Raw genomic sequence first — 25,413 nt, forward strand, 5'->3', positions numbered from 1 at the left:
TATCCTAGGATGTGACTATATTTGGACACAGAGTATTTTAAAATGTAATTAAGGTTAAATTAGATTGGGCCCTAATCCAATATGACAGGTGTACTTATAAGAAGAGAAAATTAGGACATAGATACACAGAGGGAAGACCATATGAAGATATGCAGAAGATGGCTATCTGTAAGCTAAGGAGAGAGGCCTCACCTGAAACCAACCTTGCTGTTACCTTGATCTCAGACGCACATCTCCAGAACAGTGAGACAATAAATTTCTATTGTTTAAACCAGCCAGTCTGTGATACTTTGTTATGGCAGCCCTAGCCAAGTAGCAGATTAAATGAGATGGCATTTGGGTAGTGCCTAGAATAAAAAGATAAGAGACTTGGTATGACTATCTGGGTTTGAGTATCTGAAGGGCACTTTGCTGTAAAGCGATTACCCTGTTGGTGCTGTGAATGAATATCTAATGACGTTAATAGTTCAAAGTCTAGGTGCTTGTTGTAAAGCCAAAGAAATTGGATCCCTCTGTGGATTAACATTAGCAACAGAATACACATAGATGTAAACACTTAAGGTGAAACATTTGGCAACATGTGCTTTCCTGTTCCTAACCAAATACATCAGGAGAAAGTCCCAAGAGGGTTAAGAACCGTGCTCTGTGATGATCTCTCACTGGCAGGTTCAACACCTGGAAAGGAACAATTGCTGATCATTTGTAATATGCCAAGAATGAAACTGCATTTTTGGATATTTTATTCTGCTCTCCAACCTAGCAGAGAAGGCCAAGAGGAAGAAATTAAATTAAAACTCATAGATCAAAAGCTTAACTTCTCTTCTAGAAATGCATTTACACATTACTTAACATTCATAACTAATTTTGTGATTCTGTGACTTTCAAGTTACCATCTTTCATGGCCAATGTTCCAGTTTCTTGCTGATCCTATCAATGGGTCTCATCTGAGAATATCAGCATCTAGGATGGCATAATGGGGAGAATATGCCGACTGGCTCCTGTGCAAGAGGTGATGAACTCCATCAGATGTTTGATCCTCTCATCAGAAATGCTGCACACAGACTGTTTTGGTATCTAACAAGAACTATATGTATTTTATTTTAACTAAAACTAAATACATAACTCCAGTGATATAAAAGGAAATTTTATTTTATCTCAAGCAGAGAAAAGCCTATAAAAGAGGTCTGGGGAAGTATGCTTCCTGGGCGTGCTAATCCTTTTGGATTAGTCTAAGAAACATACAAAGATTTTGTTTTTTCATTTATATGTTTTGAGTTCTTTTAATGCAACATTCAGCAGAAAGTACTGGTTGACTGCCACAGAAGGACAGAACCTATCAGTCTATAATAATCCAGATAGGTTTGGTGATCCAAAGGCAGAATGATACATGTGCCACTTCCTTCCTAGCACCATGGGAGGGGCCGGCCTCATGGAATGGCTGCAGCAAAGTGGAGTAGACTCAGGAGAGAAACAGTGGAATCTGGCCCTGTTTGCTCAAGAAGGACCTGTGAGAGGTAGAAGAGATCCAAAAATTCCTGAGGCCCTTGAGTGCTGGGCATGGAAGCCAGATGAGAATTAAGAAATATGTTGCCTACTGAGGTTCTCTACAGTGTGGAATGAGGGACCTGTAGATAAGGGTAGCCAGTTACAGACAACAGTGATGATGGTGGTGGTGGGGAAGGGAGTCTCTGACATTGACAAGAACAGACCATGGGCTGCACCAATGCTGGAAAATTGAACATTGGATACAGCCAGGCCAGAGGGCAAGACTCAAAGACATGAGTATGCCAAGACACCTCAGTGAAGGTCAGTGAGAGCCCAAGGAGCAAATAAGGACCTGAAATCAGCAAGTGGTCCAAGGCTCCTCTTGCAAAACACGACGTCATATTAACCTACCCCTCTGCACTGGAATGCTGTCCAAGAAAAGGAAAGGAGAAGGTAAGGGGACTTGGGAAGAAACTTTACCTAAATGACAGTAAGTCACTGGGAAGTGACAGGATAAACAGAAAGTGATTTGGTTATAAGTAATAGGAAAAATTAAGCCATATTTCAAGAAACTGGAAATGAATGAATAGAAATAGGGCTCATGAGGAAGTTCAGGTCAGTTATTGAGAAATAAAAAGATGTATATATATGTATGTATATGTATATGTATGTGCCTATTGATGTCGTGTTGTGGTGGTTAATTTTAAAAAGCTGAACTAGGGGTTCGAAAGGGAAATTCCTTTCCATTTCATAGCTCAGAAGTCTTGACTATTGCTTTCTCCCTGATGGTGAGAAATCCAGCTCAATAAATGTGCCTCTTTCCACTCATGCAGAGCAAAAGGAAATGAACCTAGTCAATGGATTTAATGGATTTAAGAACTATACCTTAAAATGGAAAATAGAGAATGTTACCTAGTGCTACAGCACATAATTAAAGTGTTTCTACCATATCATATTAGTGAAAGACATAGGGCAGGAGAGGACAAAGAGAGGTGATGCCACTCTTGAGAGTCAACATATTAATGGGAACTTTCAGCCTAGTAATGTAAACGAATCTTGTTAAATCCTACTCTCAGTAAAATTCCAGGGAATGAGAGCTACAAAGAGAACGCCCTTCTCAGGGAACCTCACTAGCATTAGGACATTAACTTGAGAAATGATGGTGATGGTCTATTCTAGATGAAAGACTTAAAAACACTATTTCTAAAAAGGTCTTAGCTGTCAAATATGAGATTCACATCACCAAACCTACATTTCCTTGCTTCCTTTTTTTGTGAAATAAGATCTCTTTTCCCCCCACAATCTTCCATTTTCTACATTTATTGAGATTTTTGTCTCAAAATGCAAAAACTAGATGGCATGACAGTACCTAACATAGAAAATCAAAATTATTTCACTCTGTGCATACCCTCCATTTACATCCACCCCTCAGTATAAAATTTGAACCTATCCAATAATCAGATAGCATTGTCTAGATAGTATTTATATATTTTTATGATATTAGTCTTTTATGCAATCTTACATAAAGATAAAATTTTAAACATTAATGGGTCACACAGCACTTTAATTTTAAATCCACTGGACAGATGCACTCTATATTACTTGTCTACAGGTATCTTCAGAATTAAACTTTTACAAGCTCGCTCCAGTTTTTTTTGGCTATAGCCCAAAGGATATCACAGGACTGTTAAGATAGCAGAAATTACTGGGCCAACCATGTAACTGTATCATCATTTCCTAAACATGGAGACTGCTCAACTCATTTGTTTATTCATTAATATCCTTTGAATATTTATCATGTTCCAGGAAGCACCATGATACTATGATGCCTAAAATCATATGAAGGAAGTAAAACATTCCCACAGATAACTACAGTATGAAAGTTTCCATATGAGTGATAGAAATAACTATGAAAATCTTGGAAAGAAATAAGTCATTTCAGGCTCTAGTGAGTAGAAAAGGCATTTCAGCTGGCCTTGAAGAATGGGTAAGTCTTCACCAGACTGAAAGATGAGATCCTCACATGGAGATAAACAGGTTCCACAGCTTATACAAAAGGCAGGAATTTTAATGGAAACAACATTGTAGTCTAGTTCAGATGGGACATAGGTAAATAGAGTAAGATAAAACTAAAAGAGTCGCCAGATTTCAGAAGACCCCTTCACTCTCCTGCATGCTTATGAGCACTGAAGCATGAATTGAAACATTCTCCGATGTTTATAATTCATGATTAAGATACCTCTAAATTTAAAGAACCACCGTTTCAAAAAGCTTTGCATTTTTCATCTCCAGGCTCTCAGAGAAAGTGCAAGATCTTCTAAATCAATCTCTTGGGAGCTGAGGAAAAGTCATGACTTTTAATGTTACATTTTCATTTTATCTAAAATTTTAAGTTTCATTATGTTCATCTGCCCCATACTTTCTAGGCTCGTTGTTCTGCTACAGCTTAGAAGACAAAATATGATGCAAAAACCATCCAATAAAACTTCTCATTTTCAGAGTTAGGATTTTCACCACTTCTTCTTGGTTGCTAACGAAGTAAACTATATTCCATTAGCTTAATGTTAACTTGAACAATTAAAAAAATCCAATGTACAAGACTTTAACAAATTGACCACTATGGCTTGATTTCATAGAGATATTTCAAACCAAAGCACATGCTTTGAGATGAATGCGCTTCCCAGAAGGTTATTATGGCCTTGTAAATTATAGATTAATTGATTAATCTTATACTGATTGACAGTACTAAGTAAAGTCAACCTCTATTCTTTTCATGTTAGTGTCCTCAAATTTTTGGTAGATTACCATCACCATCAACTGAATTTATTTCAATTAATTTAATTAAATAAATGACAATTACATATTTGGGATAATTTCACTTAGATCTTTCATCCTTTTAAAAACAAGCATTTTCTTTCTTTCCAATCTGTTATAAGTATCAAGTCAGATCAGAATAAGACATTGACGTGTCCTGATTCTCCATGTTTTACTTGTCTCTTCAAGTTAAAAAATAACCGAGTTCTGTGGCTTGTACTATACTAACTCCCATATAAACAAATTCACAAAATTTTAAAACCCAGTATGCAATTTTGTCAAGCTGTTTGTTCAGTCCATAACTGGGTCTGAATTTATTATTTAATTTATAAGGTCACTAGAAAAATGTTTATCTAAAAATTATTAACCTGGAATTTGGCAGACCTACCTCATAAGACTATAGCAGAAATCACTTACAGGGTACAAGGCAGGACAGGATAACATGGTATATAGAAAATGATGAAAAGTTGGAGCCTATATCATACCAAAGACGGTTTAAACTCCTTAGCAAAAATTTTACATGAAAACTCATAACAACATGAAAACAAATACAGATAAGGAAATGAGGTCCAGAAAGTTTAAGTGACTTTGTAATACACATCAATTTAGGGAGAGGATTGGGACTAGAATCTCCTTTTTCCATATATGTAGCATTTATCTGAGTCTTTATATTCAAAGTGGGCTTTTTATACACAGCATACTGTTGGGTATTTTTTTTTTTTTTTTAATCCAATCTGACGATCTCTGTCTTTACCTGGTACTTTTATACTATTCACATTTAAAGTGATTATTTATATATTTGGATTAAAATCTACCATCTTTGTACCTGTTTTCTACCCACTGCATGTGTTCTTTTTTCTTTTCACCTCTTTTACTGCTTTCTCTTACTGAGTGTTTTATATCATTCTATTTTATCTCCCCTTTTTATGCTTATTTTTTAATTAAAAAATTTCTATTTAAATAATCTAAAAACTATTTAAAAGTTGCCCTGGGATAAGCAATATATATCTTAAAATAAATTAAATCCACTTTCAAATAACACTACACTACTTCATCAGAAGTGCAGGTACCTTATAACAGAGAATTCCTAATTCTTCTCATCCCTGATGACATTGCTATCATTTAGATCATTTATCCATGTGCTCTAATTCCCTAATGTTATTATTATTATTGCTTGAAAAAGTTGTATTTTAGATCAGTTAAGAATAAGAAAATAAAAGATTTTGTTTTACCTTCATTTATTTCTTCTCTGATGCTCACTCTTTCATTGTGTACATGCAAGTTTCTGACTTATGTCATTTTACTTCTGCCTGAAGAATTTCTTGCAGGGAAAGTCTGTTGGTGGTGAGCTCTTTCAGTTTTTATTTGTCTGAGAAAGGCTTTATTTCTATGTCACCTTTCAAGGACAAGTTAGGTAAACACAGAATTCTAGGAAGGCAGATTTTCTTTCAATATTTCAAGGAGTTCACTCCATTCTCTTCTTGATTGCATAGTTTCTGATGAGAAGTCTGCTCTGATCCTTGTGCATTTTCCTACAGATGATTTTTATCCTTGTCTGTCTTCTGTCAAGATTTTCTCTTTGTCTTTAGTTTTCTACAGTTTAATATGTTAGGTTTTTGTTCATTTTCCTTTAAAAAAAATCCTACTTCACCTTCTTTTATGTTGTCTCTATTTTCCTATTAGGGTCCTTTATATTTTAATTACTGCTATGCTAAATTCTCTGTCTGATAATTCCAGTATCTGTGTTATGTCTTAGTCTGGTTCTGATGATTACTTTGTCTGTCCTGATGATTACTGCATTTTTTTCTTGCCTTTTTGCATGACTTGTAAGTTTTGTTGAAATTTTTTGTTGAAAGCCAGAAATGTTGTATCAGGTAATAGAGACTAAGGTAAATTAGGCTTTAATGTGAGAATTTCTATTAATATGCCTAGGAGTTCAGCTGTGTTTAATGTTAGTTGCTGCTATAGGATCAGAGGCTTCCAATTCCTCTAGGGTCCATTTTGTTTGTTTGTTTTTGCTTTTGTTTTTTGTCTTCTCTCTTGATTTGAGGGCTACTCTTGGTACTAGTTTCAAGAAGATCTGTGCCTTACTGGTCTTCAAACTGTAATACAGTGTTATTATACTGGAGGCTTATTGGTGTGGTGGTAGGGAATAGCAGATAGGAACATTGTATAATTTTCTGATTACTTCTCAGTCATTTAGTGGGGCTGTGGCCTTCATGTGTGTTTCTGTCCCACCCTCCTCAAGGGATATAGATTTGTGGTTTTTTTTCCCACTTTCCCTGTTCCCTTCTCTGGTTTTTTTCCCACTTTCCCTGCTCCCTTCTCTAATCTATTTCCTTGAAGGGCTGCCCCTTGATGACTATGGTTTTTCTTTTTTCCTCAGGGTAGATAGTGCTGGAGTGGGGCAGAATTCCCTTATCCTAGCTATGATAAAGTTCCAGAATTGCCTCTGAAAAATTGCTTTTCCCTGGAGAGAAGGCCTTTGTTGGGGAGAAGAGACTGGGACAGTTACCCTTCCATTCCCCCTGCCAAGGCTCTGAGGAGATTTTTCTCAGAACCTAACCCTGAGAACCTGGTGTGCTTTCTAAAGGGAAAGCCCACAATGTATGAGGGCCTTACTATGACTATGAGTCTCTCAGTCTCATGCTACTCTGCCCTCAGTCTCCAGCAATTCATCATTGTTACTATTTAAGAGTTCCTACTAATTGACAATATCTAGCATCTTCTGTTCCCTATAAGCAATTCTGCCCACCCCTTCCTGCTCTCATGCGGTATGTCCCTGGATGAATCTATCTCTATAGGTTTCAGGGTGGCAGGTAGACCTATGACCTCAGTTCTCTGATGGGTCTAAGATAGGTCATTGATTTTTAGTTTGTCCAGGCTTTTCTTATTGTAGGGATGGGAGTGATGAATCACAAGCTCTTTGTATATTGGAGGTGAAAGTGGAAGTCACATTTCTTCTTATCCGTGAGACTCTTACCAAATTACTAAATCTATTTTTGAGGTTTTTTTTTTAATCTGGTGCTCAGTCAATGCTGATTCCATCTCTCATATGCCAAGTGACCAGTCTGACTCAATTAAAAGGAATGAATACTTGATTTGCTCACTTGATATAGAGTTATATAAATATGGCATATTTTTATAGTTAAGTGGGTTGTGTTTTATAATAGTTCATCTACTAGTTGTCTCACAAGCTGTATCTAAACAAAACAAAATAATCCAATGACTTGCTCATTCCAGGGATGCGGTCTCTCTAGTCAAGAAAATATGCTTGTATACTTTCCTAGAGCTGCCATCGAAATTACCACAATCTTGGTGGCTTAAATAAACAGGAATTTATTCTTACAGTTCTGGAGGCCATAGGCACAAAATCAGGGTGTTGGTATGGCCGTGTTCCCTCTGAAGGGCCTTGGGGAAAATCCTTCTTTGCTTCTTACAGCTTCTGGTGGCTCCAGGCATTCCTTGTAGTGGCATCACTCCAGTCTCTGCCTCCATCTTCACTTGGCCTTCTCCTCTATTTCTTCTCCTTTCTTGTCTCTTACGAGGACACTCATCATCGGATTTATGGCCCACCTAGATAAACCAGGGTGATCTAATCTCAAGATCTTTCACTTCAGCACATCTGCAAAGGCCTTTTTTTTCCCAAGTAAGTTGACATTCACAGGTTCTGGAAGTTAGGGTGTGGACATATTTTTGAGGGGTCACCATTCAACCCACTAAAATGCATTAGCTAAACTGGCCGTTGCACTGAAACAACCCATCAGTTTGGTCAAAGGATCGATCTTAAATTTTTGTGTAAAGTTCTAGATTTCCCTAGAAGAACACAGTGGAATGTTTTTATTTCCTTGTCCAATATAATAGATTCCACGATACAATCATCAGGGCTAAATACTCAAGGAAACATGATCAACCATATCAAATTATAGTTTTTTCCCCAAAGCGGATCACAATATTTTATCTTCAGAAGCAATTTTGGATCATTCCTTTGAATAGAGAAGAAGCAAATAATATGGTTCTTATGTTGTAAATGGGAAATTTAGACAGAAGGGTAATTCAGTTAATGTTTACAGTTTAATTAGAAATGCTGACAGGAAGACTTGCAGTGTTGGTAGACCTCCTTATTAGTGCTGTCAAATAGCTGCATTGCCTCATCTTATTTTCTTTCTCAAATTTCAATCTGGGCTCCAGAACCAAAGAAGTTCTATTTTGCATGCATCAGTAGCAATAAACAATTTACACTTATCTATCCTCCTCTGTAACACTACAGCAGCTGCTTGGAAGTCCTCATTCTACTGTGATAAGCAGGTTTGCTATTTTATTTCTCATTGGTTCAGTGCACATGCCAGGGGTGAGGCACAGAGCTGAGTAAATAGGAGAACAAAGACACAATAACATTCCATTTCTAAATAAACAAAAATGGTTATTTCAAAATACAGCGTACTATCTTAATTTTCAAGGTCTGCAATTTGTTTTCAAAATGTTTAAATATACTCTTGTATATAATGCTTTAGCCTCACTTCTGAGCATATACATATCACTTGGACAGCAAACAAACCTCTGACTGGTGCAGAGCAATGCAAAATTGCACAGCGTACTGGCAGGATGGATTCCAAGACCATTTACCCAATTTCAAAATAAGAACAAGGTATTAGCTGACTCAGTGATGTGTGGACAGTTTTAGATTCTCTATCTGTAAATTTTAAAATTATATAGAGAAAAAAGGAGATGGAAGGTAGACTATTAACTGAGATTGAATGTCTTTTTCTTTACTGTTAAAAATCTATGTGGAAACATTCCTCATGGATATGATAATATTCCAGTTTTGTGTCTTAGAAAAATCTAATTAGTTTCCATTATCAAATAATCATTAACCACTTGGTGTCCCACCTCCATCACCCTAGTTTACTTTTTGATACACAAGCATATGCTCTGTTCAACCTGAGAAAAATAGTGGGAAAGGATAAGCAACTGCACACCTGGCATTCCTAAGGTAGGGATGGGTGACAGTCAGTGATGATAAATGTGGCCAGTTACCTCTTGGGTTCTCTCTGAACACTGTGTGTTATGCTGTGCTGTTTAAGACAGCAGTTTTTGATGCAGAACAGGGACCTAAGGGAACTATATTAGCTATCATTTATTGAGAACTGACTATATGCAAGTCTTATAATACTCAACCTCATTAATCCTCACAATAGCCCTATTAGATACACGTTTTCAACCTCATACAATATATGGTAAAAGTGAGGTTTAAAAGGTTAAGTAACTTGCCCATGCCCTCATTAAGTAGGAATTTATGGGCAGGTCTGTTTGACTCCAAATCCTATTCTCTAAATCACGGATGTTCTACCTATTGTGAATAATAACTAATACTCTTTGAGCATTTATGGCATTGTTTTTAGTACTTTACATTTTACTCATTTGGTTTTACTTAGTTAATGATTGTAACAACCTAAAGGGATGTAGGTGATGACCAAGATGGCCATAACATTCTCCTCAGCTTGAATAAACTGTAGACAGGCTTTTTCCTGACTCTTGGCCCCTGACCTCCCTTTTCTTAAAGCATTTACTTTAGAAAATTTGTAATTGAAATTCTTTTTCTGCTCCTCTGAGGTACATTTTTAAAACACCTCTTGCCTGTTTTACAACCTAGGACTCTTTTTCAAGGAGCTGGGAGCCATCCCCTTGAAATGAAATCATCATGAAGGATAGCACCCCTAAATCCCAGTATCTGTAGGAGGAGAGGAGACTAACCTCAGTGGGTACCTTGCTCCAAGTTGTAAAATTACCTCCTGTCACAAAGATACCGGAAAGATTACTTTCTCTTTGAGTAAGCCCAATTGGAAAACACAGATGGCCTATGATCTCCCCCACCCATGTCTCAAAAAAATTCTCCCATCCTTTGTTTCAGTGAAGTTGAGTTCAGATTGCTTTCTGGTTTCTCTCCCCTACTGCAATAGCCTTGAAAAATGTCTTCCTTGCCTGTTGAGTTTGTCCAGTGCAATTTTTGCTTTGACAATGCTTTCTATCTCCATTTTAAAGATGAGAATACTAATGTACAAACACGAAGTGATTTACCCAAGGCTACACTACTGGTGGACAGGACTAGAACCCTGGGTTTCTAGTTTTAGAGGCCATGTCCGAATCATTATACTACAAAGGGAAATAGAATATTCACAGGGCTATGGGGAAGTTTGTGAAGCCCGGCACCTGTACATAATAGATGCTCAAAAGCTGAAAGCTGTGCTTATAGAAAGGAAGAAGGAAAATATGGCAAGTCAAGCAAATCTGGTTCGGATCCAGGAAGTACCTCTTAGCAACCTTGCAGACTTGGGTGATCACAGTAATAGTTTCAGAGTTTTGTGCTTATTCTGATGCCTTACGGCTGAATACCATTGTGCTCTCATTGCTTAAACTGGTTTTACTGCCACTCTTGACCATCCAGTGGGAAGCACACACACCACTAAGGAATGATGGGCTAGTGTGTCTGTGACATTTTTGAGTGATATCTCACTATATTACTACTAAGGTTAAGAAAGAAATGAGAATTGACCGTTTTAAAGACAATCTAATCAAATCTCAGTGTCAATCTAATCATATCTCAATGTCATTTAATAGGTTGAACAATGCCACATTGAAGCCTAAATTATGAAATACAAGGTCAAATTTAGTCAAGAAACTAACACATGTACACAGAGAACAAAAGAAATTGTGGAGAGAGATGTGTATTTATTATTCTCAAAGAAGGCAGGGAGCAATCAAAATGGCGGAGGAGTAGGACGTGGAGCCCACCTCCTCCCACAAATACATCAAAAATACATCTACAAGTAGAACAATTCATAAAGAACATCTATTAAATGCTGGCAGAAGACCTCAGATTTCCGAAAGGGCAAGAAAACCTCCACATAGCCAGGTAGGACAAGTCCCTCCCTGGGACTTGTGCCCCAGGGAGGGAGCTGTGAATGAGGAAATATTCCTGCACCAGCAGGACGATCAGCCTGGACAGAGGGGGAGCATTGGAGCCTCGGAGGAGAGTGCAGCCCCTGGTTTGCAGTAGGCAAGTGGAGGGTGATGTGCACAGACAGTACTGCCGCCATGCGCTCCCCAGCCTGAGACATTTATCCGCCGGTGTGGGCAGCAGCTGGGTGCTGGCTTTGGAGGTCAGACCAAGGGAAAGGACCAGGGTTGGCTGTGTGGAGACAGCCTGAAGAGGCTGGAGTGTTGCAACTGAGGGCATACTTGGAAGAAGCCTGGGCCTGCCAGACGGGCAAGGTGCCATCATTGGTGGGGGCGGGGTGCACGAGGAGAGGGGTGGAGCCACCATTAAAGCTTCTTTACCTGTGCATGCTCTCAGGCAATAGGACACCACCTACATGAGCTCTGGGGGTGGGCGTGAGCCGTTGCCACCATACTGGGCTCCAGAGGTGGACATGGGCCACTGCCACCATTAACAGACCATGAGCAAGTGCCAAGCACTGCCCCTGCCATCCCGGGACTGTGCAGGCTGCTGCTGCCAGTACGAGACCCAGGAGCAGGTGCCAATCACTGCCTCCGCTATCCCGGGGATATGCGAGCCACCAATGCCACTGTGAGATGCGTGAGTGGGCACTGATTGCTGCCCTCCCTGTCCCGGGAGTGCACACAGGCTGCCGCACCTGCACACTCCATATCAAGGGGATAACAGGCAACACACACTAAGAAAAGAGGCTGGAAGCATCCAAACTAAAAACATCCCCTCAATTCCAGACAAGATGGCAGAGTAGAAGGACTTGAGCTCTCCTCCTGTCATGAAAACACCAAAATCACAACTATCTGCAGAACGATCATCAGTGAAGAAGACTGGAACCTACCAGAATAGATATTCTACATCCAAAGACAAAGAAGAAGCCACAACAAGACGGTAGGAGGGGCGTTTTTGCGATATAATGAAATCCTATACATGCAACCTTAAAAGTAATTATGTCACAGATGTTCTCCCACAGAAGTGAGAGTTCTGAGCTCCATGTTAGGCTCCCCAGCCTGAGGGTCTGGCATCAAGAAGAGAAGCCAACAGAGCATTTGGCTATGAAGACCAGCTGGCCTAGAGTGCAGGAGCTCCAGAGGACTGGGAGAAACAGAGACTTCACTCTTGGGAGGGCACAAACAAGGTTTCACATGCACTGGAACCAAACACAAAGCAGTGACTCCATAGGAGCCTGTGCTAGACCTACTGGTGGGTTTGGAGGGTCTCCTAGGGAGATGGGGCTCAGCGGTGGCTCACTGTGGGGGCAAGGGCACTGGTGGCAGAGGCTCCAGGAAATATTGACCAGTGTGAGCTCTCCTGGAGGTTGCCCTTTTGGCACCAAGATGTGGCCTGACCCAACAGTCTGCAGGCTCTAGTGCTGGGACGCCTCAGACCAAACAACAGGCAAGGTGGAAACACAGCTCCACCCATGTGCAAACAGGCTGCCTAAAGTTGTACTGAGCTCACAGCCACCACTAAACACACCCCTTGACACAGCCCTGCCCACCAGAGGGAAAAGACCTAGCTCCATCCACAAGTGGGCAGGCACCAGTCTCTCCCACAAGGAAGCCTACATAAGTCCCTGTACCAACCTCACCCACCAGGGGCAAGACACCAGAATCAAGAGGAACTATGACCCAGCAGCCTGCAGAAAGTAGACCACAAACAAGACAAAATGAGATGGTGAAGAAATATGTTCAAGATGAAAGAACAAGATAAAAACCCAGAAGAACAACTAAGTGAAGTGGAGATAGGCAATCTTCCTGAAAAAGAATTCAGAATAATGATAGTAAAGATGATCCAAGATCTTGGGAAAAGGATGGAGGCACAGATCGAGAAGACACAAGAAAAGTTTAACAAGGAGCTAGAAGAACTAAAGAATAGAGATGAACAAAACAATAACTGCAAGAGAAGAAATCAATAGCAGAATAAATGAGGCAGAAGAATGGATAAGTGAGCAGGAAGACAGAGTGGTGTAAATCACTGCTGTGAAACAGATAAAGAAAAAAGCATGAAGGAAATAAGGATGGTCTCAGAGACTTCTGGGAGAACATCAAATGCATCAAAATTCTCATTATATGGGTCCCAGAAGGAGAAGAGAGAGAGAAAGGGACTGAGAAAATATTTGAAGAGATTATAGTCAAAAACTTCCCTAATGGGAAAGGAAACACTCACTCAAGTCCAGGAAGCACAGAGAGTGCTATATAGGACAAACACAAGGAGGAATACGCCGAGACACATATTAATCAAACTGACAAAAATTAAAGGAAAAAAGAGAAAATATTAAAAGCAACAAAGGAAAAGCAACAAATAACATACAAGTGAATTTCTATAAGGATGTCAGCTGATTTTTCAGCACAAACTCTGCAGGCCAGAAGGGAGTGGCATGATATACTTAAAGTGATGAAAGGGGTCTCGCAAGATGGCAGAGGAGTAGGAGGACGTGGAGTTCATCCCTCTCTACAAACACATCAAAATACACTTAAAAATGGAACAATTCTCACAGAGCACCTGCTGAACTAGCAGAGGACATTGGACACCGAAAATGACAAAAAGATCCCCACATAACTGGGTAGGATGAAACAAAGAAAGGGAAAAGAAAGAGGAGAGGACGCAAGATGGGACCCGTGCCCCTAGGGGGCGAGCTGAAGGTGAGAAGAGGTTCCTGCATCTGGGGAAACCCCTCACCACAGGGACATCAGGTGGGACAGAAGGGGAGATTCAGGGGCTCAGAGGAGAGTGCTGCAACCAGTCTGTGGCAGGCAGGACAGAGTGAGAACTCCAAAGATGGTTTGCGCCACGGCCCTGTATGCACCATCCTGAGACACAGTGCACACAGGGACTGGGTGCTGGAACGTGGAGCTTGGAGAGCAGACCCAGGGAGGGGACTACTGTTGGCTGAGAGGAGACAGCCTGAGGGGACAGGAGTGAGGAGGTCCACAACCAGGAATGCTTGTGGAGGAATCCCAGACCGCCATAGAAGCAAAGTGCCATTCTGAGTGACAAGCCAATGGCAGGGCTGCCATTGCACCATCTCTCCTCACTTACCATTCCCTGCCTCCATGTGCACTAGGGAGGGCTTCTGCCAGAGCTGGGTCATGCACCCATGGCAATCGCCTCCTCCACCCCCTCCCTGTCTGGGTAGCATGCTTGCCCTGATCAATCGTTTCCTCAGCACCCTCCAGCCTGGGCCACCTGCTTTCCCTGATCGCCACCTTGGCTCCCACCCACCTGATGGGCTCGTGTGCTCCAGCAGCCTCAGGCGCAGACATGCAGAAGTGGGGCTCTGCATGTGAGAGGAACACACGTAGAGGTGGGGCTGAAACTACAGCTGAGCCCCAGGGGCCATGCGACTAAGGAAGAAGAGCTGAAATCTCTCCTCATGGCTTCATGAACAGTGGAGTTACACCTCCGCTGACGACTTCCTAAGTTCAGCGTCTGCAGAACATCCAAATGGACAATAAGTGCTTCTGCAGCTGAGACGGGTCTGGCTTTAGCAGCTGTGGGCTTTCTGGGCACATACATGTGGGGGTTGGGCCAGGTCAGAGACTGAGCTGCCTCCAAAACTCTCAGCAAGTCCAAGTACACGATTACTGCAGTCCTGGGACCTGAACTCAGTGGATCTGCACCAGTGGTCCGGTGAAAACAATGCCTGAGGGACACCAGGGCTAACTGCCAGCACACCCACTATTAAGGTGGGACTGAGAGCAGTGCAACCAACAGTGTACTTTGTGATCCAGCACAATGGGCGAAAGGGGACACAACAGAGCACATTCACAGGTGAACAGCTAGAGGGGAGGAACAGCGGTTTCTCCCAGTAGGAGTGCTCCAATCCTGCCTCCCTCACAACTCAGATCTGAAACACAGCTAAGAAACAGATCTGGGGCCTCTACTGTAACAACTATGGAGCAGATCCCACCCCTGACAGGGCAGTGACAAGCACAGATCAAAGGGGAGGCCCCACTCAATATCCAGGGCAGGCTCTGGTCACCACAACACCAGTCAAACCCACTATCAAGGGGAAAACAGCCAGCATACACTGAAGAAAGAGGTGGCAGTCATTCATACTAAAAACAGTCCTTGCACCGAAAAAAAAAAAAAAAAAATTAAAACCACGCAGGCTACAAAGGGATGTTCTCACATAAACAAAAGCCCTCCAAGAAATTCTGAGGGTCTGGAGTTGAGAGGAAGAGCCCCAGAGCACTTAGCCTTGAAGGCAAGTGGGGCTTAAGTGCAGGAGCTCCACAAGGCTGGGGGAAACAGAGGCTCCACTCTTGGAGGGAGCACACAAGGTCTCTCATGCACAAAACAAAAGGGGCAGACACAAGAAGCAATAGAATCTATGATCCTGCAGACTATGGAAAGGAAAACACAAACACAGTAAGGTAGACAAATGAGATGACAAAGAAATATGTTGCAGACAAAGGAGAAAGATAAAAGCCTACAAGAACAACTAAGTGAAGAGGAGATAGGCAATCTACCTGAAAAAGAATTCAGAGCAATCATAGTAAAGATGATCCAAGATCTCAGAAAAAGAATGGAGGCGTGGATCAAGAAGATACAAGAAATGTTTAACAAAGACCTAGAAGAACTAAAGAACAAACAAACAGATGAACAGTAAAATAACTAAAATGAAAAATACACTAGAAGGAATCAATAGAATAACTGAGGCAGGAGAACGGATAAGTGAGCTGGAAGACAGAATGGTGGAAATCACTGCCGTGGAAAAGAATAAAGAAAAAAGAATTAAAGAAATGAGGACAATCTTAAAGACCTCTGGGACAACATTAAATGCACCAACATTTGAATTATAGGGGTCCCAGAAAAAGAAGAGGAAGAGAAAGGGTCTGAGAAAATATTTGAAGAAATCATAATTGAAAACTTCCCTAACATGGGAAAGGAAATACCCAAGTCCGAGAAGTGAAGAATCTTATACAGGATAAACCCAAGGAGGAAAACACTGAGATACATATTAATCAAACTAAAAAAAATTAAATACAAAAAAAATTAAAAGCAACAAGGAAAAAGCAACAAATAACATACAAAGGAATCCCCATAAGGTTATCAGCTGATTTTTTCACCAGAAACTCTGCAGGCCAGAAGGGAGTGGCATGATATATTTAAAGTGATGAAAGGAAAAAATTATAACCAAGAATACTCTACCCGGCAAGGCTCTCATCAGATTCAATGGAGAAATCAAAAGCTTTACAGACAAACAAAAGCTAGGAGAATTCAGCACCAACAAACCAGCTTTACAACAAATACTAAAGGAACTTCTCTAGGCAGGGGAAAAAAGGAGGTCACCATGAGAAACAAGAAAATCACAAATGGAAAAGCTTGGTGGTAAAGGCAGACAGTACAATCAGGAACTCACCCATACACAAATATGATATCAAAACCAGCAACCATGAGGAGAGTACAAATGCAGGAAATGGGAATTGCATTTGAAATTAAGAGACCAGCAACTTAAAAAAGCATTATTTATACACACACACACACACACAGACACACACACACACACACACACACACACTGCTATATCAAAACTTCATGGGAAATGCAAACCAAAAAACTACAATAGATGTACACAAAAAAGAAAAAGCTTCCTAAACACAACACTAAAGATGGTCATCAAACCACAAGAGAAGAGAACAAAAGAGGAAGTGAAGAAAAAAGACCTACAAAAACAAACCCAAAATAATTAAGAAAATGGCAATAGGAACACACATATGGTAATTACATTAAACATGAATGAATTAAATGCTTCAACTAAAAGACTAAGACTGTCTGAATGGATACAAAAATAAGACCCATATATATGCTGCCTACAAGAGACCTACCTCAGACCTAGGGACACATACAGACTGAAAGTGAGGGGATGGAAAAAGATATTATATGCAAATGAAAGTCAAAAGAAAGAGGGAGTAGTAATACTCATATCAGACAAAATAGACTTTAAAATAAAGACTGTCACAAGAGACATGGAAGGACACTACATAATGATCAAGGGATCAATCCAAGAAGAAGATATAACATATATAAATATATATGCACCCAACACAGGAGCACCTCAATATATAAGGCAAATGATATCAGCCATAAAAGGGGAAATCAACAGTAACACAATAATAGTGGGGGACTTTAATACCCTACTTACACCAATGGACAGATCATCCAGACAAAATTAATAAGGAAACACAAGCCTTAAATGACACATTAGACCATATAGACTTCATTGATATTTATAGGACATTCCATCCAAAAGCAGCAGAATACACTTTCTTCTCAAGTGCACACGGAACATTCTCCAGGATAGATCACATCTGGGGTCACAAATCAAGCCTCGGAAAATTTGAGAAAATTGAAATTGTATCAAGCATCTTTTCCAACCACAATGCTATGAAATTAGAAATCAATTACAGGAAAAAGACTGTAAAAACCACAGACATATGGAGGCTAAACAGTGAGCTGCTAAATAACCAAGAGATCACTAAAGAAATCAAAGGGGAAATAAAAAATACATAGAAACAAATGACAATGAAAACATGATGACCCAAAATCTATGAGATGCAGCAATAGCAGTTCTAAGAGGGAAGTTTATAGCAATTTGATCTCACCTCAAGAAACAAGAAAAATCTCAAATAAACAATCTAACCTTACACCTAAAACAATGAAAGAATAAAGTTAGTAAAAAAGTTAGTAAAATGAAAGAAATCATAAGGATCAGAGCAGAAGTAAATGAAATAGAAATGAAGAAAACAATAGCAACGATCAATAAAACTAAAAGTTTGTTCTTTGAGAAGATAAACAAAATTCATAAACCCTTAGCCAGACTCATCAAGAAAAAAAGGGAGAGGACTCAAATCAATAAAATTAGAAATGAAAAAGAAGTTACAATTCAAAACATAGAAATTCAGGGGATCATAAGAGACTACTACAAGCAACTATATGCCAATAAAATGGACAACCTAGAAGAAATGGACAAATTTTTAGAGAGGTACAACCTTCCAAGACTGAACCAGGAAGACATAGAAAATATGAACAGACCAATCATGAGTACTGAAATTGAAACTGTGATGAAAAATCTTCCAATAAACAGAAGTCCAGGACTAGATGGCTGGACAGGCGACTTCTATCAAACATTTAGAACAGCTAGCGCCTATCCTTCTCAAACTCTCCGAAACAATTGCAGAGGGAGGAACACTCCCAAAAGTGTTCTATGAGGCCACCATCACCCTGATACCAAAACCAGACAAAGATATCACAAAAAAAGAAAATTATAGGTCAACATCACTGATGAACTAGACACAAAAATCCTCAACAAAATACTAGCAAACTGAATCCAACAACACATTAAAAGGATCATACACCATGATCAAGTGGGATTTATCCCAGGGCTGCAAGGATTTTTCAATATCCACAAATCAATCAGTGTGATACACCACATCAACAAACTGAAGAATGAAAACCATATGATTATCTCAATAGATGCAGAAAAAGCTTTTGACAAAATTCAACAGCAATTTATGATAAAAACTCTCCAGAAAGTGGGCATAGAGGGAACATACTTCAATATAATAAAGGCCATATATGACACACCCACAGCTAACATCATTCTCAAAGGTGAAAAACTGAAAGCATTTCCTCTAAGATCAGGAACAAGACACGGATGTCCACTCTCACCACTTTTATTGAACATAGTTTTGGAAGTCCTAGCCACGGCAATCAGAGAAGAAAAAGAAATAAACGGAATCCAAACTGGTAAAGAAGAAATAAAACTGTCACTGTTTGCAGATGACATGATACTATACATAGAAAATGCTACCAGAAACTACTAGAGCTCATCAATGAATTTGGTAAAGTTGCAGAATACAAAATTAACACCCAGAAATCTCTTGAGTTCCTATTCACTAACAATGGAACATCAGAAAGAAAAATTAAGGAAACAATCCCATTTATCATCACATCAAAAAGAATAAAATACCTAGTAATAAACCCACCCAAGGAGGCAAAAGACCTGAAGCAAGAAAACTATAAGATACTGATGAAACAAATCAAAGATGACACAAACAGATGGAGAGATATCACATGTTCTTGGGTTGGAAGAGTCAGTATTTTCAAATTGACAATACTACCCAAAGCAATCTACAAATTCAATGCAATCCCTATTAAATTACCAATGCCATTTTTCACATAATTAGAACAAAATATTTTACAATTTGTATGGAAACACCAAGGACCCTGAATTGTCAAAGCGATCTTGAGAAAGAAAAACAGAGCTGGAGGAATAAGGCTCCCAGACTTCAGACTATACTACAAAACTACAGTCATCAAAACACTATGGTACTGGCACAAAAACAGAAATATAGATCAATGGGACAGGATAGAAAGTCCAGAGGTAATCCCACACATCTGTGGTCACCTAATCTATGACAAAGGAGGAAAGAATATACAATGGAGAAAATACAGTCTGTTCAGTAAGTGGTGCTCGGAAAACTGGACAGTTACATGTAAAAAAAAATTGAATTAGATCACTCTCTAACACCATACACAAAAATAAATTCATAATGGATTAAAGACCTAAATGTAAGACTGCACACTATAAAACTCTTAGAGGAAAACATAGGCCAAACATTCTTTTACATAAATCACAGCAATATCTTATTTGATCCACCTCCCAGAGTAATGAAAATAAAAACAAAAATAAACAAATGGATCCAATTAAACTTAAAAGCTATTGCACAGCAAAGGAAACAATAAATAATACAAAAAGACAACACTCAGAATAGGAGAAAATATTTGCAAATGAAACAACCAACAAGGGATTAATCTCCAAAATATACAAATAGCTCATGCAGCTCACTATCGAAAAACTAACAACCCAATCAAAAAATGGGCAGAAGATCTAAATAGACATTTCTCCAAAGAAGACATACAGATGGCCAACAGGCACATGAAAAGATGATCAACATCACTATTTATTAGAGAAATGTAAATCAAAACTACAATGAGGTATCACCTCACACCAGTCAGAATAGCCATCATCAAAAAATCTAGAAACAATAAATCCTGGTGAGGGTGTGGAGAAAACAGAACCCTCCCACACTGTTGGTGGGAATGTAAATTAGTACAGCCACTATGGAGAACAGTATGGAGGTTCTTTAAAAAAAAACTAAGAATAGAGTTACAATATGATCCAGCATTCCCAATCCTTGTCATATACCTGGAGAAAACCATACTTCAAAAAGATACGTGCACCCCATTGTTCATTGAAGCAGTATTTACAACAGCCTCAACATGGAAGCAACCTAAATGTCTATCAACAGAGGAATGGATAAAGAAGATGTGGTACATATACGCAATGGAATATTAGCCACAAAAAAGAACAAAATAATGCCATTTGCAGCAACATGGATGGACCTAGAGATTGTCACATTAAGTGAAGTAAGTCAGACAGCAAAAGACAAATATGACATCACTTATATGTGGAATCTAAAAAACGGTATAAGTAAACTTATTTACAAAACAGAAATAGAGTCACAGATGTAGCAAACAAACTTATGGTTACAGGGGGCAAAGCGGAGGAGGGATAAATTGGGAGGTTGGGATTGATATATACACACAACTATATATAAAATAGAAAAATAATAAGGGCCTATTTTATAGCATAGGGAACTCTACTCAATACTCTGTAATTGCCTCTATGGGAAAAAACCGAGTGGATATTTGTATATGTATGATTCGCTTTACTCTACAGCTGAAACTAACACAACATTATAAATCAACTATATTCCAATAAAATTTTTTTTAAAATTAAAAAAAAAATAAAGTGATTAAAGGGAAAAATCCTACAAATGAAGAATGCCTAGCGAGGCTCCCATTCAAATTCTACAGCGAAATCGAAAGCTTTACAGAAAAGCAAAAGCTAAGGGAATTCATCGCCACCAAACCAGCTTACAACAAATCCTAAAGGAACTTCTCTAGGTGGAAAAGAAAAGGACACAACTAGAAACATGAAAATCATGGATGGGAAAGCTCACCAGTAAAGGCAAACATACAGTAAAAGTAGGAAATCATCCACACACAAATATGGTATCAAAACCAGCAATCATGAGAAGTGTACATCACTTATATGTGGAATCTCAAACAGTGATGCAGGGATATATTAGGACTTTGGGATTAACCTATACACACTACTATATATAAAATAGATATTCAACAAGGCCCTACTGTATATCACAGGGAACTCAATATTCTGTAATATCTATATGAGAGAAGAATATGAAAAAGAATGGATATATGTATATGTATAACTGAATCACTTTGCTGTATAACTGCAAGTAATACAAAATTGTAAATCAACTATACTCCAATATGAAATAAAATTGAAATTTAAAAAAAAACCCTTGCAGCTCACTAATTTGAAAAGATTATGTGTTAATTAGGGGGGTAATTTAGGCCAGCTTTCTATTGTGCCCATATTAAAAAAGCAAGTGTGATGCTCTCATCCCTATATCAAGAATAGAGTAGGTCAAAGCAACCACTGATTGCAAATTAAAATGTTAATTTCTACCCATGTTACTTTTTGATAAATTCCTATTGAGAGCTACTGATGATTTTAGAAACTTTGAAGGGCTGCAATAGCTTTCATTCTATTGAGTACCCAGGAATCAGCCTCAGGGGGCAACTGGTTTCAGGCTCTATTGTGAGGAAGTCTAAAGTATTCTCCGGAAGAGTGAATGCCTTCTCTTGGCTTCAGAGAAAAAATATTTCAACACATGAAATGCAAAGTACTTGAAGGCAAGTGATGTACTCGCAAATGCACACAAATAGTTGAGGATATGGGCTTTCAAGGAAAGTTAAAATACACAATATTTGAAAAAGACAGGCCAGTGGTTAATAGGCAGTAGTGCTATCTATGCTTTATTGAACACTTACGAAGTGCCTATGACTGATTCAAAGCCCTTCTATGTATTAGGCATTTTAATCCTCACAACAATCCTTTAGATGCTATCCTTATCCAGGTTCACAGCTAATAAAAGTAAAACAGATATTTTCCCAAGGTTACACAGCTAGTAAGCTGAGGTTCAAACCCTCAGTCCAATACCAGGTTCATGCTCTTAACCACTTAGAGTGCCCAGGGCTCTTGAGGCTGTGGCAGGGAACTTTTCATATTCTGCACTGCTGAAAATCACTAAAACCAAACTTCTGCGAGGGAGTATTGTCTTTTTCCTTTATCTGTGCCTGGAGAACCACAGAGATGAAGCATGTATAAAAAAGGGAAATTATAATAAAAAAGATTTTTTTTGAATGGAGGCTACTACACTTCATAATAAGAACATAACTATCACAGGGATCATTTTCAATGAATTCAGTTATCTGATGGAGCTACTAAAATACAGAACCCAAATGCCCAAATGTCTACTAGATAATTAACAAAATCAATACTCTAATCAATAGCATACTATCTTTCTAGAAGTGAGGGCATGCTAGCATGAAAACTGAATCACAATGGGATGATAAATTCCTCAGGTGAAATACAGTCTAAATTCTTTATGCTCTTTATCCAGTACATAGTATAAATGGCATATGGTGATGTAGGCATATATTCTAAATGTAGCAGTACTGGATAGATACTGTCAAGTTGTCTCTTTAATATATTTTTAAACTTCTTTGTAGTCATAAAAATTGGTAAATATAATTAAACGAGCAATTATTTGGTTAGTATCTGCTTCCACCACCTGAATGTTAAGCTCTGGATGGGCAGTGGCCACCTTCCTAACAATGAACCAGATAGGCAAGGTCATGGGCTGGCTATACTTACATTGTAGTGAAGGAGACAGACAATTGTAGTATGGCATAAATGAAATTATTTCAGATACAAAGCACTGTGAAGAAAATAAAAAAAGATCCTGTGAATGAGAGGCACTACTAAATGACAGGGACATGTTAACAACCTTCCCTTTGACCAAGAAATCACCTTATTGAATTGAAAGTGTCTACATTAAGTTGTCTTCTAGGAGAGAGTTTGGAACTCATACTCAGTTTGTAGAAATAAGTACAATTATAGTGTGTGCATATCCAAACCTTTAATGTTTTAATATTATACTTGTTATACAGCTACAGATGATGTGTAGTTAGAGAATAGAAAAAGCTAGCATGGTACACAGACCATGCCATTGGATTCACTTCTGTATTAGATTTTCTTTTTTTTTAAGCCTTATTCTTTTTTAAATTTTATTTATTTATTTATTTATGGCTGTGTTGGGTCTTCGTTTCTGTGCGAGGGCTTTCTCCAGTTGTGGCAAGTGGGGGCCACTCTTCATTGCAGTGTGCGGGCCCCTCACTATCGCGGCCTCTCTTGCCGCGGAGCACAGGCTCCAGACGTGCAGGCTCAGTAATTGTGGCTCACGGGCCCAGCTGCTCTGCGGCATGTGGGATCTTCCCAGACCAGGGCTCGAACCCGTGTCCCCTGCATTGGCAGGCGGACTCCCAACCACTGCGCCACCAGGGAAGCCCTGTATTAGATTTTTGAGCCAGGAATAGAGACTGAGGATGAGATGGAGGAGAGCCCGAAGAGCATAGCACCGCAAAAGCCAACTAAAGGAAGTGTTCCAGCCAAGAGATGCTGCTTAAGAGTCAAGTAAGATGAAAGCAAAGAAGGTGGAGACCAGTGAGAATGTACGGAGGCATGGTTAGTTCTGTTGAGGGTATAGATACCTTTGGATAGGTAAAAAGGGAGAGAACAAGTAAAGAGACACAAACCAGACATGAAGGAGTCAAAAACAATATTCAACAATTTTATCTTTGAGGGGCTTACCATCTGGGTAGTGAGGACAAATTCATAACAAGCTTTGAAGGATACAAGACTTGATCTATATTTTAAAGAAACTAAGAATTAGATGCATGGAGAGAGGGAGAAAGGACGTTCTAGGCACAGGTTTGACCAATGTCGGTAGGTAGGAGAAATCAGTTGCTCTGTTGGGCTGCAACATTATCCTCAGGATAATGGAGGGTAAGACTGAAGAGGTAGAAGTGAAGGGGATAAGAAGAGTTTTGGAGTTGGCTAAGTAGGGTTGTAGGGTGAGGTTTTTGAAGTGGAAAAAAAAAAGCAGAAATTAGAGGAAGATGTTCTACCAGGTGGCACAAATCCAACGATTTTTTCACTGACAAAATTACTAAGAAAAAAAGAGTAACAATCCAGTAAAATAGACAGCACCCAATTTTTTTAGCTTCAGGCACAGACATGAATACTCACTTTAAGTGCTTTTTTATGAAATTAAAAAATGCATGTAATTATGTTCATTCATTCTAAACATAACCCCTCCCCAAATCTACCTTTTTAATAAAAAAATTTTTTTAAAAAGGCTGACATGGGGCTTGGAATTGTGGTTTAAAATGATTTGGGTGTCAAGTCAAATATTTTGTAAATGAGCTTCTGCCCATCTGCTATAGAGCCTGTTGTTGCCATTTGACCAGAATATTCCAAGTGTAGTGGCATGTGAAAATTAAGAAATTTAATACTTTAAGCCTTTAAGATGAATGTTACAATATCTGAACGAGAATAAACTCCATGATTATTCAATTACCTTGCATCTGAGGGTCTTATTTCCCATCAGTTTTCCCAGCATACTGATCTATTTACTGCTAAATAGAATAATTCCCCCTAACGGGGATAACATACTCTTACTGACAGCTTGTCTCTAAATTCTTTGATTTTACAGTATTGATAGACAAATATATTATACAGATATGGTTGCCTGTGTGCATCAATTATGATGTAAACAGCAGCTGCCAAAAATACTGTATTAGCCTAAACTTATTTCATTTCTCTTTGTTGGTGTTCACCTTCTTAAATATAGTTGGTTGTGGCAATCTGTGAAATGAAGAGGCACAAATATCAGACACCTCCATTTTACTGATGATGGTTCTACAGCCTTCTTCTGATGGCTTTCTTGAATGATGCACATCACAACATACAGCTTCCATGTTTGTCCAAGAGCCTTTGATTAAGCTATTACACTGAGCATAAAGATTACTCTTCTTAGACTGCCACTTTCTCACTAATGCTTGGCAATTTATTTAAAGGAATAGCCAGGTGTAGTTCCCCT

General features: G+C 39.1%; 1 protein-coding gene across 8 annotated transcripts in view; it reads right to left on the bottom strand.

The window, feature by feature from the left end:
- Window positions 1-25,413, bottom strand: part of RGS7 (regulator of G protein signaling 7) — a 584,592-nt gene that overhangs the window by 200,325 nt on the left and 358,854 nt on the right. For 2 of the 8 annotated variants that reach the window (XM_059940741.1, XM_059940740.1), the window contains one exon: window positions 23,127-23,190. The exons of the other annotated variants lie outside the window; for them this stretch is intronic. In XM_059940741.1, the coding sequence (XP_059796724.1) occupies window positions 23,127-23,190 (64 nt within the window). The remainder of the gene's footprint in view (window positions 1-23,126; window positions 23,191-25,413) is intronic. 8 annotated transcript variants of the gene reach the window in all.

This window comes from Balaenoptera ricei, chromosome 1 (genome assembly GCF_028023285.1).
Source record: "Balaenoptera ricei isolate mBalRic1 chromosome 1, mBalRic1.hap2, whole genome shotgun sequence".
Taxonomy (NCBI): Eukaryota; Metazoa; Chordata; class Mammalia; order Artiodactyla; family Balaenopteridae; genus Balaenoptera; species Balaenoptera ricei.